This window comes from Chaetodon auriga, chromosome 18 (genome assembly GCF_051107435.1).
Source record: "Chaetodon auriga isolate fChaAug3 chromosome 18, fChaAug3.hap1, whole genome shotgun sequence".
Taxonomy (NCBI): Eukaryota; Metazoa; Chordata; class Actinopteri; order Chaetodontiformes; family Chaetodontidae; genus Chaetodon; species Chaetodon auriga.
Genome location: NC_135091.1, coordinates 14,263,266 through 14,278,787, shown reverse-complemented (window position 1 = coordinate 14,278,787; position 15,522 = coordinate 14,263,266). Strand labels below are relative to the sequence as shown.

The following is a 15,522-nucleotide window of genomic DNA, read 5'->3' as shown; positions in this document are numbered from 1 at the left end:
TGCAATGACTAATAACAGCTCAGTAAAACCCTTCAGGCAAGAAGTTGACCTTGTTTGCAGACTTCCTTATAATATTTTAAGGATTTATGAACATGATTTCTTCTTCAGGAAAACACTTTGCCCCACCATATGGAAAGCATTGCTGTATGGTGCGGAGCTGATGTGTGGTGTAGGCTTTTGTGGCAGGAACGACGCTTACATATGGATGCACAGCTGGCCGAGACAAAGCCAACACCACCGCACGAACAGCTAACTGACTGTAGGGAAAATACATTAGAGACATTAGAGGACTCAGTGGTAATTGCCTGGTTGAGTCCTCCTGGGATGGAGGCAGAATTCTCCCTGTGTTTCTTTTTCTCTCTTTACGGGCAGTAGCACTGAAGTCACAACTATTCAGCTTATTCTCCCTCAACTTCCTCCATCCTCACCACGTGAACTTCAAAAAACAAAGAAACTCAGAGTCTAGTGATTGATCATATTAGGTGGGACTGAATTGTGTTTGTCTTGACCCACTGACTTCTGATTCTAGCCTTTTTGGCCAGTGTAAATAGGAGGCTGCTCTGGAGTGACTCACCCGTACTGTAATAATATAAAAGAAGCAAAACCACAAAAATAGGTCAGAATAGATTGTGCCCTTCCTTCAAACCTGACAGACTTCCAGTCTCATCACAGATAACATTATTCATATGCTGCCTTTTCACTCTGCTCCGCGTAATGTCAGTCGTTAATACCTACAGGATCCATCAATGTCAGTAGTGTCTCTCTTATCATCCACCATTTACTGTGGGGTGGAGTTCACTGCAAGTGAACTGGGCACAGGCTGTGAAGGCAGCGAGCGGAGTTACTGAAAAAAACATGACGAGGCACAAATGTTCACCGGAGACCAACACTGATAAGCTTTACAACCCCCTGAGAGAGGAACGTACAGGTTTGAAGGTAAAATCAATTCAGGTTTTTTTTTTTCTTTAACTTGAAGATATGAAAAAGATAAAGACAAAAATAGCACACGCACATAAATCCCATCAAATGTTAGTACTCTAGCTCAAAAAAGGCCCAAGAGGCCTATTTACAACACACCTCAAAGAGCCAAACAAACATACAAAAAAACAAATCAAGGCGACAAAAACGTTACTCAAAGAAGACGTTGGATTAAATAAAACATCTCAAAATAGATTCTAGAAGGGAAAAGAGATATGAGGTGGTGGGAGTGTGTGTCACACTAAAATAAATACGCTTTCCTCCTAAAGCATATGCAGATATCTCATTGCAGCCAACTTTGGGCACCGTGTTCCACAATGTGATTGCTGCATCATTAGGGACAATGGCTACAATAAAAAGGGAAACTGGGACCATACAAGCACATCATTATGTAGAATCTGAATTCATTTTGTGAGCAAACTTGCCAAAACACAGACAATGAATATCTGAACATTGTCCCAGATAATTTTTTTTTTTTTTGTGGTAATTCATGACAGACTGCCAAGAACAGGAATTAAACATGGGAGAAATGAGAAACATTGTTGGCCTTTTCTTTGTGCATTTCAGAATTCCAGCAAAACTGCAGCATGCATAGTCTGGCAGACCAGTCACTGTAGACTAGTGTGGACTAGATCTGCTTCCATTAGTTGTTTCTTTGTAAATTTCAGTCTTGCAGTGAATTAAAAGCCTTTAAAGGGACACTCCACTGCTTTTACACATTAAGTCAGGGTTAGTCCTCCAATTAAAGCAGTTGTATAATGTCTGGCTCTAGACAGGGTTTAAAAATAACCCTGATGATGTCATTGGGGTTATCGCAGCTTGGGGTTGAAAATGTTAAAAGAAAGCCTGCATTCCAAACAGAAATGGGCATTTAGGAGATAGACAGGGTCTATAGTGAGACACTATAGCCACTGGGTTGCATTCTGGGCTCTGTAGGACCAAGGATTTTAGGGGTGTACCCCATAAAGTCCCCCAAACTGTGCAAAGCGCAACACTAAGTTGATGGACGAAATGTTTAAATGTCATGTCTTGTATCCTGTGACCTGTTTTTCACACTACCACTGCACACATTTCCAGCCTGAGGACAGGATGTACAGAAAATGCATAAATCACTGACTGCATCAGACTGGAATGAAATCAAAGGAGAAAAGCTGCATGAAGACTCAAAGACAGTAAAATATATATATATATTCTTTCCTTATTCTAACTTTCTCAACCCTTCACAGGAGCATGATTTCAGCATTTTCTAAAAACTCAGAGTTCCCATGACACAGAGCCTGAGCCAAAGCTCAGTGGTACACATTACACCCCTCCGAGGGGTCTCTCCCGTGGCACAATTTAATGGCCAACTTGGCCATTACAGCCCAGTCACCGTCTCCACAGATGTCCCAATGGCTTGGCACATGGCCATTCATGCACATGCACACACACTCTCCCCTGGCTCAATAATGTTTGAGGCAACAGTATTTATATAAGCCACAGAATGGCCTGATGCCTGACTTTGGCGAGTTTGCATGTGTCTGTCGGCATGGTAACATGTATGTTCGGCATGTTATGTTGACAGGAGCTCTAAGTTTAATCGAGCAACTGTGGCTTCAGGCAAAAACTGACTGATATGTTTATTACACATCAACACAGCCCAGTAGGAATTCAGGGAGAAGACGGTGAGGGAATATCAGGCGTCTACCTGTCTTCACTCTGTAAAGTGAGCAAACCAAGATACCTTACTGCGTGAGCCGTAACAAATATTTCATGAGCTTCATCTCACAAGTGGGCTTGCAAGTCAGAGAGAAGCTGATATGCACTTTCTCTGCAGTAGATTATTTATTTCAGCTACGCTATAGAATAGTGTTGATCTCATATTGGGGTTATTGAGTTTCAGGATAAAATAAGAGAAATCTTGAAGAATAAGAGCTGGAGTTAAGGGACTGGGACATGCCAGATTTCATGGATGATGGGAGGAACCAAGTGGATTTTCTGCACCATGCTCTTGCACTCAGGGGGTTACTAAAAGAGCCTCCATACCTTTGGCAACCACTGAGTCCAGATGGTGGGAATCTGGAGCACTGAGCGGGAGGAATGGAGCGAAGGCAGGAGAGAGAGGGAAGGAGGGATGGAGGATGAAAGGGAAGTAAGGGGAGTGGAGGTAGGAAGAGGGAGCAATAGCGGGCAAACCCCGGCTCTGTTGAGAAAAACAAATGGCTGGCGGGGACTATGTGCTTCTGTCTCTCTGCTCTACCTGTTTCACCAGGGAGGACTGATTTATGACACACACAAGGAGAGGGAGGGTGTCCATCCCTCTCCGGTTTGCCTGGAGAGAGGGAGGACAGTAGAGAGACATTTAAAATGATAAAGATGGAGAATGAGGAAAAGAAAACATGGCAAAAGAGAGCAAGAAACAGCGAGAGAGGAGGCAGAAAAATCGGTGCAGAAAGGTACGATTAGAAGACAGCAATAGATGGAGAGAAATAGACGGCATCAAAGAGGAGAGCAACCTAAGTGGCAGAGGATCAAAGTGACAAATGCTCCTCCCGTGACCCTGCAGCTCCTGCCTCTAATGGGAGGTCTAGGAGATTGAAACCTTGGACAGAGTTCCTGCGGTCGCTCAGCGCAACCAAACTAATTTGGTCCTGTCATAACATCCAACTAGGAGATGGACACTTACAGCTCTTGATGGAAAAAAGAGAGAGGGAGGCAATCTCTGAAAAAAAGCAGCGAGGAGGTAAGTGCGTATTATCTGAAGAACAGGTTTACTATGTGAGACAGAGAAGAAGCCGTCATGATTGACGAGTCCCATTCAGACTGACGATCTGAGAATTTTTCCCTTCTTCTTTTAAATTAATTGTCTATCATTCACAGAGACATCCGCACACATAAAACACAGTGTGACAAGACCGCTCCATGTTTGAGGAGGTAATTTCAGCTGTCTGAAAAATTCTCAGCGAAGACTCTAATTATGAACTGGAGCGCACACTGAAGATGTTGGAGACATGTAGATGTGTGGTGGCAAAATGGCTGCGATCGAATGCGGCTCCAAGGTGAAAGAAACACTGTTTGTTCATTTTATGTAACCAATATGTGCATGAGAGTGACATGGATGGTACATAACTTCGAATAACTGACCAGCAACTGTCCAGAGGCCTGCGTGGGACTGTCGGATATCTGACCATTGCCACCAAAACCCTGCGTGTATATCCATGGCAATGCTGATGAACGTGCTGGGGTTCAGTCTAGCTCACAGTAGGGCTGTCAAAATTGCCCAAAAGTTACATTATAATACTCCTAAAAATACTCACATAGGTTCACCCCATTTGAATATTTATTTTTGCACATTATGTCTATAAGAGTGAAAGCCAATACGAGAGGCATGCTATTTCAATATTATTTCAACATAAATGTCTTTTAAAACATCTACATGCCTACACATTACAAAATAAACAAATAAAATAATCTGCCATCACTGGCAGGTCTGTAAAGCTAACCACATGTTCAAGTGGTGCACATAAGGCTGTAGTAAGAGCTACACTATGCATTTAAAGAGTTTAGAGGGTGGGGGCTCTCCAAAATGAAAAAAACAAGCGTCAACACAGCGAGGCGTCACCTATTGGTTTGTGGACTACCTTTTTGAATAGATGGCTGTAGCCAGAAGTGACCATATTTGGATGAGAGGGTGGAGATGCGTGGATTGAACTGTATGTCTGCATGTGTTGAACTGGCTAACTCCTCTACCTACAGCAATAACTTTAACTTCCATGGCCAAGATGTACTTACTACACTATTTAGTGGGGTTATAGGTTACGCTAAAAAAGCATCATTCACAATAGCACATCTGCTGTGTGGAAGCTGCCTGTATGCCACTGTTTAGGCTACTGTGTGCAGGTCTGTCCTGCTGTTTGAGGTGGAGATATGAGTACTTTACACTCCAGGAACATTGTCTCTCTTTATCAGACTCTTTATGCAAAACGGCCTTACTTTCACCAAACCCATCAATTAGTCCTCATCCTTAAGGCTTTTTCTCTGTGACATTGAAAATCAAACAGACTTTGAAAATACGAACAAGCATCAATCTAACCTTGGTCTTGCTAAGAAGCCAAACAAGGTTACATTAGAATGAAATACGGGTCTTTTTCCGTATTCCTCCTCGTCATACGGCCGTAGTGTCGGAGACTGCAATACAATGATCATCAACCAGTGGTTTCCTGCCAGACTGGGGGGTTTGGGGTTGTATTCTGTGTGGTATAATGGGCTTGGGCGAGTGGACAGATGTTGGCTGGTTTACCATGAACTGGGCTGGTTTTAAAATGAATTGAAAAAATATAGTATATTAAAAATATATTAGTAACTTGCATTGCTTAGTTATGAAAACATCCAGTGACTCAGCTTTGATATGACATGGAGTTACTATCATTACCACCCACTGTGGCTTGCCCTACATCACACATGAACTGTAGTGTTTTTGCAAATCTGTATTTTCATTGTAACAGAAAACTCCATTTGCAACATTATAACGTCATTATTTGTTTGGCTTTTTGATAGCATCGAATTGCTTGTACTCTCTCCCTTTCCATGCATGAGTGTATGCATGTGGGGGGTAGACTTTAAGTTGGCACACCATTAAGGCTTGCTGCAGTTTACCATGTTAGATAAAACCCATTACTTTTGTATTTGAGCTGTCCCTTTATTTTTTCTTTATTTTTATGTCAGAGGGCAGAAATGGAAAACAGTTTTACTGCTGTTCTAGCGCACTTGTGAACACTTGAATTATTCATTTATTATAATGTCATATTAAAAAATTGGAACCACAATACTGTTGCTATTGTTTATAGAGAGTATCTGGACATTTTTCAGTTTGGGCAGATTTTGAGCAATTATTGGGCTGGAAACCAACCTGATAACACTGTCAACTGTTGAGGACTTTTAGCCTCAGTCTTTTAGCATGATACCCCTTTGCAGGGTTGTTGTTTTAAAAGTGGTCAGCTTGAAACATTTAAGTGCTCTAATGAGTAGCTGCTTTAGTCTACCTTTGTCTGGACTCAAGAAAATACTGATTTCAAGTGACAAATCTTCTCCCTTAATCGCTGTAAACGGCATGTGTTGTGAGAATAGAAAGGTCAGTGAACAGTCAATTCCTAGCTGTATAATAACATGAAAAAGGACAGACACTCTTTACCTGTGACCTGGAAGGTGCATTTGCCTGCTCCGGCCTCATTGATGACGTTACAGGTGTACTCCCCCCAGCCATCTCGATTCAGGCTGCGGATGGTATACTCCGTCTCATCTCTTTGGGCGTCGAAGGCTCCGGCGTGGAGCAGCCGGTTTGATAGAAGCCACTCGAATCGCAGTACACGTGAAGGGTGGGCTCGCAGCACCCTGCATGTCATCACCACAGGCCTCCCCAGGCCCTGACGCATCTCCATGTAGACCGGCTCCACCGTCGGAGGGTCTGAGTGGGAGACAAATGGGCTCAGATAAGTTCAGCTGACATTTGACAGGGACAGGAAAGTGTGTCAAGGATGTTAGTGCAGTGGAAATATATTAAAAAAAAGACTTGGATAAAGAGGGCAAAGGAATGAAAAAGAGAATGAGTGGGAGGAAGGTGCTCAGACATCCATACAAGACAGACACTATTCAGGTGAGGGCAGTCTCAGACTCTGACCTCCAGAGATATTTACAGAGAAAAAATATCCTGAAGACAGAAGAGACAGTCAGAATACTAAGTCTACAAGAGTTTGGTATGAGATTAATGAGTATATTTAAAAATCTAGACAAGGACAGGCTAAGAAAGTGTGAAAAGAAAAGGAAAATGGCTTTGAGCAATGTACCGAAGCTCACTGAAGACTCAGAAGCACATAACTGGAAAGAAAATGACAGATATTTGAGTGACAGCAAACATATACGGAGTTTAAATCATGTACAGATACTGAGAGGAAGAGAAACACTTTAGACGACAGTCTAATATAGTAACATGAATTGGAGAGGTGAGCAGGGAGAAAAAGAGTGAGCTTTAAGCATTATTGTAAGTAAACTTTAAATAATAAGCACTGCAAAGTCAATAAATGAAATATGAGTGAAAACAATTGCAGGGACCGCAGCAACAGGGTGCAGGAAGATCAATTTCACAGAAAAACTAGAACAACGTTCTGAATGAAATCAGTCACGCTTCATGGAAAATTGGTAACAGGATGATGAAGTGCACCTCAAGCTTTCAAAATGGAAAATTAATAACTTATTTGAGTATCTGACAGGCTTCACCTCTTCCTATGAAGACAACCTGCCAGTGAATTATTTAGCCAAAGCATCTGTGAGGGGCTTAACATGACCTCGGCGTAACCTGGACCCTCCCCCTGCAGTGTGTGTGATTCTAGATTTTGGCCTCTGTTAAATGTGTGTTAGATTATGTGCACGCTGACAAAACGTGTGTGTTGGTTTTTGTGAAGACAGAATGTGTGTAAGTGCTTGTGCGTGCGAGCACTGAAATGGTTATGAATAATGTCCCCATCTTAAGCATCTTTGCTCTTGACATGCTCATACTGGTGCTTGACAAAAGTCATTGGTGGGGCTTGAAAAACAACAGAGAATGCTGAGGAGAAGAGACAGAATGACACGGAGCCCCTTAATTGCCTGAAATTTGCATAATTCCTGACAGAATAAAGGAAAGGCGGGTAGCTGTCGCCAGGGCTGGGGATGTTACTTTTTAAAATGTAATATGTTACAGATCACCGATTACCTGATTGAAACTGTAATCTGCAACATAATCTTCTACATTATTCACACACGATAATATAATCTAATTACTGAGCCTTCCAAACTTGATAGGATATGCAATTAAATGAACAGTTTATTAAAATTTACAGCATGAATTTCATAACGCTATTAATGTCATTATCTACAACCTTAATCAGCCATTTTTTTTTTTTTAAAGATGTAGAAGATGCAAAAAGCTTACCAGCTTAATCTCTTTAAGGAATCTAATAAATACTTGCTTTTCTTCCAGAATATTTTTACTGAGTTCTTAAAGCAGCTAACTTTGATTTATTTTTCTACGCACATAACTGAGTTAACCTCAGCCCAGCCTGTAGAGCAGGGCCACAGAGACGCAGTGAGAAACGTGGGCTGTAAACATCACACTGTATGCTAAATGATACACCAGCATACAACGATCCAAAGCGGGATTTTACTTCCTTGCCCTCGATGCTAATCATCACACACGCAAAACCTGGAATTCACGCAGCAGCTGCTATGGTTAATGTCATGCCATCAGAGCACATAATGCCTGGCTGAAATGCGAAAAAGAAAAAATCAACACACATGACACATGGGATGAGAGAAAAAGTAAACACAAGTTTGGACTGAAGAGAAAAAGAAAAAAAAAAGTTTGAATCCTTCACCTGATGTTGCTCACAAGGTGGAGAGCAAAGTGGCTTTCATCCCCGCTAAATGAAACAGCAATCAGTTCCCTCCTTCAAATGAGCCTTGCCTGGGCTTTTACCCAAACCCAGTGCCTTATCTCTGACTCTAAAAGAAGGGTCTGAATCTCTACTTATCACATTAAAATTGTAGGTTTGTGTGCAGCGGTGAATCACAGCCCAGCTCCGCAGCCTCCCTGAGTGGCACTAGACCAAATTGCAGTAAGTGCATTTCCATTGACACAGAAAGACAAATGAAGACAGGGTTTGGGGTCTGCAGCAAATGAAAAAAAAAAGAAAAAAAAACCCCTCTCTTATATAACCAAAACATCCTTTAAACAAGGGCACATGCCTCATCTCCCCCCTGTGCATGTCCTGTGAAACAGCTGCCCAGCGAACATGAGGAGAAAGGAGCTAAAAGGTCCTGTGTGATATTCCCTGAGCAGTGCTCTCCATGGTTAGTGTAGCAACGAGGGCTGCGAGGGCTCAGAGTTGCTGTAAGTCACAGGCTGTGGGAAAACTGCGAGCGCTGGCCGAGATGTAATCCATCATCAGTCACCGGTGGATACCTTGACAGTAATGTGGTAAAAAACAACATTTAGGGGCACAGAGGCCTTTTCCCAGTGGTTCACATGGACCACCATCTAAAGGGAAGTGGACAGCACAAAGACATGGGTATACATGAGGGAAATATGCATGTGTGTTTTTGAGTATGTGTGGGAAGCTGTGGTGAATCTGTGTGCACTTTCATTGCTGAAACAGCGCCTGGCTGGTTTATAATAAACTCCAGCTTCAGTCAAAATGGGTTTCATTTTTCTTCCATGTGCTATGGGTGAGCGCATCAAGAGTAGGACATGCTACTCCTGTGGGCAAGCCTGCAAGAGAAGATTGTACTGTACAATCATGTGCAAAAAGAAGTTTGTATATGACTGCATTCCCTCTATACGGATGGATGTTCTCATTCGGTTTTGCACCTATAGCAGCAGAAAGTTTCCCTCATGGTTCACTGGACGGTGGTGGAGGCAGAAGAGCCTCTGACCTCTTGCTTAAGTAAAAATAGCGATACAACAATATAACAATACTAAAAGTAAGGATTCAAAATCCTACTTAAATACAGCTACAGAACTATTATCAGTAAAATATACTTGAAGTACTCAGTGCAGCACAGAATATTGATATTTCATTACCAAAAATTCTCATATAAAAGCTGGTATTCAAATAGTGGCCTGTAAGAACAAATAAAGGTTTGTGGCAGGTTGGGAAATTAACTGTTGCCTCTTACAAGAGCTCACATGGTAAATGTAGTTTAATGTAAATATCTGTAGCATTAACTCCGTCAACAAAACCCAACACTTTTTTTCTCAACACGTTTTTTTCACATTCAAAGCCTTTTAAAGGAAGGCTTTAAGACTTTCAATGTGAGTATTCTGGAGGAAGTGTTGACTTTAATTCCAAGTAACCTAACATAGTTCAGAGAAAAAGACAAAGTGGAGAGCCTGATATGACTCATGAACTGATGAAATTAGTGCTGTGGAAGAAGAGTCTGACTTGAGTTTGCATTAACTGGGGAACAGAGGAAATGAGAAATAAGGGCTTGTCTCTAATACAACATAATGAAGGGATTGCACTGCCTCCAATGGGTCAAAATATTAATGGACGTGTGTGTGGGGAGGCAGAGGGAAAAGAAAAAAAAAATCTGATACACAAATATCTATTCAGTTTTTGAACTTTGGATTAAATCTTTGCTTTGATGTGAAATATCAGATCATTTAACCTCTGTGGGCCTCATACACTTATTTAAATAAAATCATCTGAGAAGATTAGAGGAAAATCACTCTCTGCTGGAATGGCTAATAACTCATAGACTTTGAGAATATAAAAAGTGGCCTCAGCTGCTTTTTGCAATGTCAATTTTCATGTCAAAAAGGTTAAGATTCAATTTCATATTTTACGGTGTGCTGTGTACTGACAATACAGACACCTCAAAAGTACCAGAGCAAATGCACTTAGTTACTTTCCACCGCTGCAGGACGGCTGCTGTCACATCGGCGCTCCTTGTTGACACATCCATTTATTTAACGTCTGTTGACACATGCGGATGAACATGTGACATGCCAGAGCTCCATTCAGAAATATGTCACGTTTTTCACACAACAGACATCAGCAGCTGCACGTGGGAGTATAAAAGAAACAAAGGCTTTGTCTTAGGATGGAAGCAAAAGGCCTGCTGTGGGAGAATAACCTTTGTAGCACAACATGCTTCGCTATCAAGTCTTGATAGAGGAAATAACATTCATTAGGAATTCAAACAGATATATACAGAATATGAAATGATAACCCTGATTCAGCTGACTTCTAATGAGTCCCTGTGTTGAATAATGTAGGGAAACGCTGCTCTGCATCAACACGCCCTCTTTCCCCTCACGCTACAGCCGCTGCAATCAAACAAAGATCTTAAACACCGTCCGCATTACCATATTGTTATTAAAACTTAGGGCTAATTTATGAACTTAAATATAAACTTAATGATAATCAATGGAGAGTCTTCATTGCAAGGAACGGCCTGGTGATCCGCTAATGGGTTTCACTCAGTCATTGACCAAGTTATGAATTATTCTGTCTAAGCTCTGTGCAGGCTTCTGTTTACAACCTACATATTCCCTGACCTTTTCTGGTGTGGATTTGATACGGCTGATCAATTCAATATTGTTCCATAAAAAGAGGTTATTAAAATTTCATCCCCAAATGCGGTGTGTGAGCCCTGCTGTAATGCAAAAGATTAATTTGCTGGCGTTAGGCTAATGTGAATCGCTCTAATATGATTCACATTAGAGTGGGCCTCAGGGGCCAGCATTGCAGGCCTTCTTGACGCAGAAAGGAAAATTAATTAAAAACAATAATTGTGTAATTCTGCCCATTACTTCGGCCCAGACGGCAGCTCTTTATCCTGGTGTCTTTTTGATGTATGTAAGATAGCGAGTTGCTCGCTCAGGGGGACAATCGCATGCTTGCATCAGGCAGGTGTCATGGATGATGTGAGGAGGAACAGAAGGGAAGCCTGGATAAAAGATTCCTGTGCATCTGGGCTGAAGTAGAGCTTGATAACTCTCACTCTGACAGACAGTAGTATCTAGGACAGGAGACCACTCTATACCTCCTTCTTCCATCTATTTCTCTGCGTTTCTTCTCTCCCTCTCTCTAGCCCCTGGATCATGCCAAGTCAGTTTGACTAAGAACATTAGGGTGTCACAGCTTGGGATTTGGCGTTTGCAATTCTATTAGAGCAACGACTCTAAAGGCATACGTCTTCCATTCCCTCTACCTCTCCTCCTGGCGTTGCCTCTGCCAGCCAGCAGATGCAGGTTTTTACATATCAAAGCTGTTGACTTGCCAGAGTCGTTCCTTCACGCTTCTAATGCTCTTTGCTTCAGAGGACTGTACCTCGGTCCCTTGATCAAGTTACTAAACGCGGCTTTGCACATGGCTCACCACCAAAGGCGGGTGGCTCACGCTGGGACCTGGAAATGCAGGCGAGAAAAGCATCTCAGAGGGATTGGCTTGTGCTTACACACCATGAGACAGGCCAAGAGAAAGAGGGGAGGGGGCATACCGACAGTCGCACTGAGCAAACAACAAAAGCAGCGTTGGATTGTGTTAATAAAGTCAATTCTCAAGCTCAGAAAGACGAGCAAAGGTCCGTGTATTTGGCAAACGCAACGCAGTCAACAGTGTGCATTGATGTGTACACACGGTGGACACATTCCCCAGTACACTCAAATTGTTTCTAAGCACTAACAACTCGAGTACGGATTGTTTGTGCTCTTTAAACTTGGTCTTTGATGCTAACTATTAATAAGTAACAACAGTCTGATGAGGAGAAGAACTGGCTCTGAAGTGAAAACATGGCAGAATGATTGATTTATCAACACCAAAGCCCTAATAACTCTCTTCATTATGAGTTCTGCTTTGAAGATGGTGAACAGATGAAAGTGCTGTATGACATCAAGAACGGTAGCGCATGAGATGGGCTTTATTAAAATGACTCCACATAATGAGAAATAATTGTATTCATTCAGAATACTTGCGTTGAAAGGAAGAGAATTATCAGGAGTGAACTGACGTGCCTCAGTAGGTGTCTTGTGCTACGCGTGTCATCTTTTGTTGCCGGAGAAGGAATAGATTTAATGGCATGTGTCTTTCACCTGAGGCCATCAAGTCTCAGTGTCCTGCTGAGGCATGTCTTCTCCATCTGAGTGTCACTAACAACAATCACTTGCTGTAAGTGACCGCTGTCCACTGGCACTGAGACAGAGTGGGTGAGGGGAGGGCAGCAGTGTGTGATAGAGGGAGACCGTTCCTGGACCAGTTTTGACCAAAAGCGCCTGTGATGTTGACCTCCACTCTGACAGGGTCATAGTTATACGTTTGCATCTTGACTATACAGGTAAAGGATTGTTTTCAGGTTTTACTGTATGATTCTGGATTTAACCGGACAAGTATGAATATAAATAATGAATATATAATGATTATAAAACCCTGGGCTTTGGAATTTTAGTATTCATTGTACATTCAGCGGATAGTTAAGGCCACCTGAATTTATAGCCTGAAGGTCCTTTTTCTGCCTCTCCTCCTGCGTGATCATCAGTTATACCAGACAACCGGGCTGTTTCTGATCAGAACAGTTTTTCTTTCACCTGTTTTTATTCTTATTTTCACCATCTTTTCTCTCTTCTCATCGCTACGATTACTCCTGATCAAATCTGATATTTTTTTCTGACTTTGTAGGAGACATCTTGACTTCCCTCCGCCTCTATATGTCTTCTCTTACCCCAGAGTCACTAACGTTTGCAACTCGCCTGTGATCGACGTGGTAACAGATGCTTTGTGGCTGTGTTTCAGTGCTACAGCACAGCATCTTGTCTTATCTGTATTTCATGTCCACATTCCCCTGAAATGTGGAACGTTCTCCTTCGTCACAGAATTTGGAGGAAAAGTCACATACAAAGACAAAAAAAACAGCTCTTTTCTTGACCGTATGCATTTCAGGAACATGGAAGTGTTCCACCTCTGTTATTTGTATTGATTAATTAATGATTATTTTAACTATCAATGCCCATCAAGTGACTGGTGTTGGAAATTAGCTTTGGCTATATACATGTGCAACTGCCACTGTTTTTCTGTACTTGTCCCTTACACATAAACCTAAAAATGAAACAAAACTTTTGTAGATTAACATCTGCTGCTTGTGACCCACATCTTCAAACCAGTTTTGAATGTAACTTACCACACGAAGGACTGACAGAGAGAGAAAATGACACACTTTCTTCTACAGCAGTCTGACAAACATCCACTTCTATTTACATTGATGCTAATGAGATCAGCTGTCTGCCCACACAGTGCCGGGATCAGCTGGTCATGTTATTGTTATAATAGTCATAGTCAGACTGTTTTATTTAATGTGTTTTGTTATGCATACATTACAATATGCTATCAGGAGTTCTATTAGTTCTATAGTTTTTTAACAATCAAACATACATTATATTACATGGCTGGGTGACAAGAAGTGTTTTATGTTGATATATCAGATTCAAAATCATGTGGTGATTGTTTGTGAACAATGGAAATAATGTTAATAATTTAATATTCTGCATCATCATACAATAAGGCATTGGAGCTCTTGAAAAATGTCACCACACAAACAGCTATTGCAACCGGATAGTGTGGAGGACATAAAAGAACTCTTTGTGCAGCAGAAATGTATGTATGTGCTGCAAACGCATGTAGATAAATAACTCATTGTGAAAAGATAAAACCAGAGTAATTAAATATTAAACACCGATGTTAACAGTAAATAAATCCAAGCATCTCATGTGCACTCAAAAGGATTTCATGCGTCATAGACGTGAGCTGCTGTCTTATAAACAGATCCAGCACCTAAAGACAGCAAAGCAGAGAAAAGAGCCATAAGTGAGAAACTTATGAGACAACATGCCCGGTGGACACTGACACATCGGCTAGAATGGCAGCTTATTATTTCCAGCAGGCCTGATGGTGCTGAGGCAGGACTGTAGTAACACTGTATGTCTTTTATCATGATGTCTTCACGGTGACAAAAATAAACAATCCACTCTGTATATTTGTGTTTCATGCCTAACATCACGCAGTAATGACACATTCTAAATTACATATACTTCTTGGATAGTTTTATGTACTCTATGAAATATCCAAGGTTTTCATTACATGAAAAAGACTCAAAAAGGCTTGAGGACATGTTATGCTCTTAATCTTCTATGAGAACTCTCAACTAAATCCAAAAAAGTTTTGTAGTTAAGGCAGACCCTGTTTAACCGTCGTCTTTTTTTTTTTTTTAAACTTGTCAAGATTTGTAGATGAAGCTGCAGCGCATGATGTGTCTGCAAGTGCGGGGGGGTGGGGGGTGGGGGGGTATTTTCATAATTGCTGCGTAATTGTCGCTGTTGAAAAAGCTTCGGGACAGTTTGTGCTTATTTGCTTTTTTCCTACTCTAATTGTGCTGCCCTGAGAAAAACGGAGCACAGAATACAGCATGTGCCCCTGCTGCTTTCCAAATGGTAGGCAAGATCACCGTGACCTATTGCTGCTTGTGGCAGCAAACTGCTCTCTGCTGAGAGGGAGCAGAGGGCAGAGCATCATCATCCATTCCTCTACTCTTTTTATGCAGCTGAGGCTGGGGCAGTATGTACAGTACATAAGCGTTAATATTTCATGTGGACTACTGTACATGTGGTAGATACTCGAATATAACAGAGACAATTCATTTCTAACACACCACAACCTCTTTGCAAGAGGCAGCTGATCCACCGAGTGTTGCTAATTAATGAAGGGCATCTTAGAGTCTAAATCCTTTGTTTACTTTTTAGTCTCCGCATTGGTGCGTAGCAAAGCCACTAACCTTTGATACGGGGCTGTCATCACTGCATAATCATAATCAATTCAGCCAAAAATTGAACACAGTCTTCTTCAAAGCACATCAAAACTTCATTAATTCTCTTAACACAGCACAGTGGGTAACAGCTAAGCCGAAACGTGAATGCCATAGCAAAGAGCACAATAAAACTTTTAAAACTCTTGAAAAAATGAGGGCAGAATTATGCGCTAA

At 41.6% G+C, this 15,522-nt stretch overlaps 1 protein-coding gene across 4 annotated transcripts in view; it reads right to left on the bottom strand.

Annotated features, from left to right (window-relative positions):
• Window positions 1–15,522, bottom strand: part of LOC143335976 (MAM domain-containing glycosylphosphatidylinositol anchor protein 2) — a 159,215-nt gene that overhangs the window by 35,308 nt on the left and 108,385 nt on the right. For all 4 annotated transcript variants that reach the window (XM_076755712.1, XM_076755714.1, XM_076755713.1 and 1 more), the window contains exon 10: window positions 6,149–6,421. In XM_076755712.1, coding sequence (XP_076611827.1) covers window positions 6,149–6,421 — 273 coding nt within the window. The remainder of the gene's footprint in view (window positions 1–6,148; window positions 6,422–15,522) is intronic.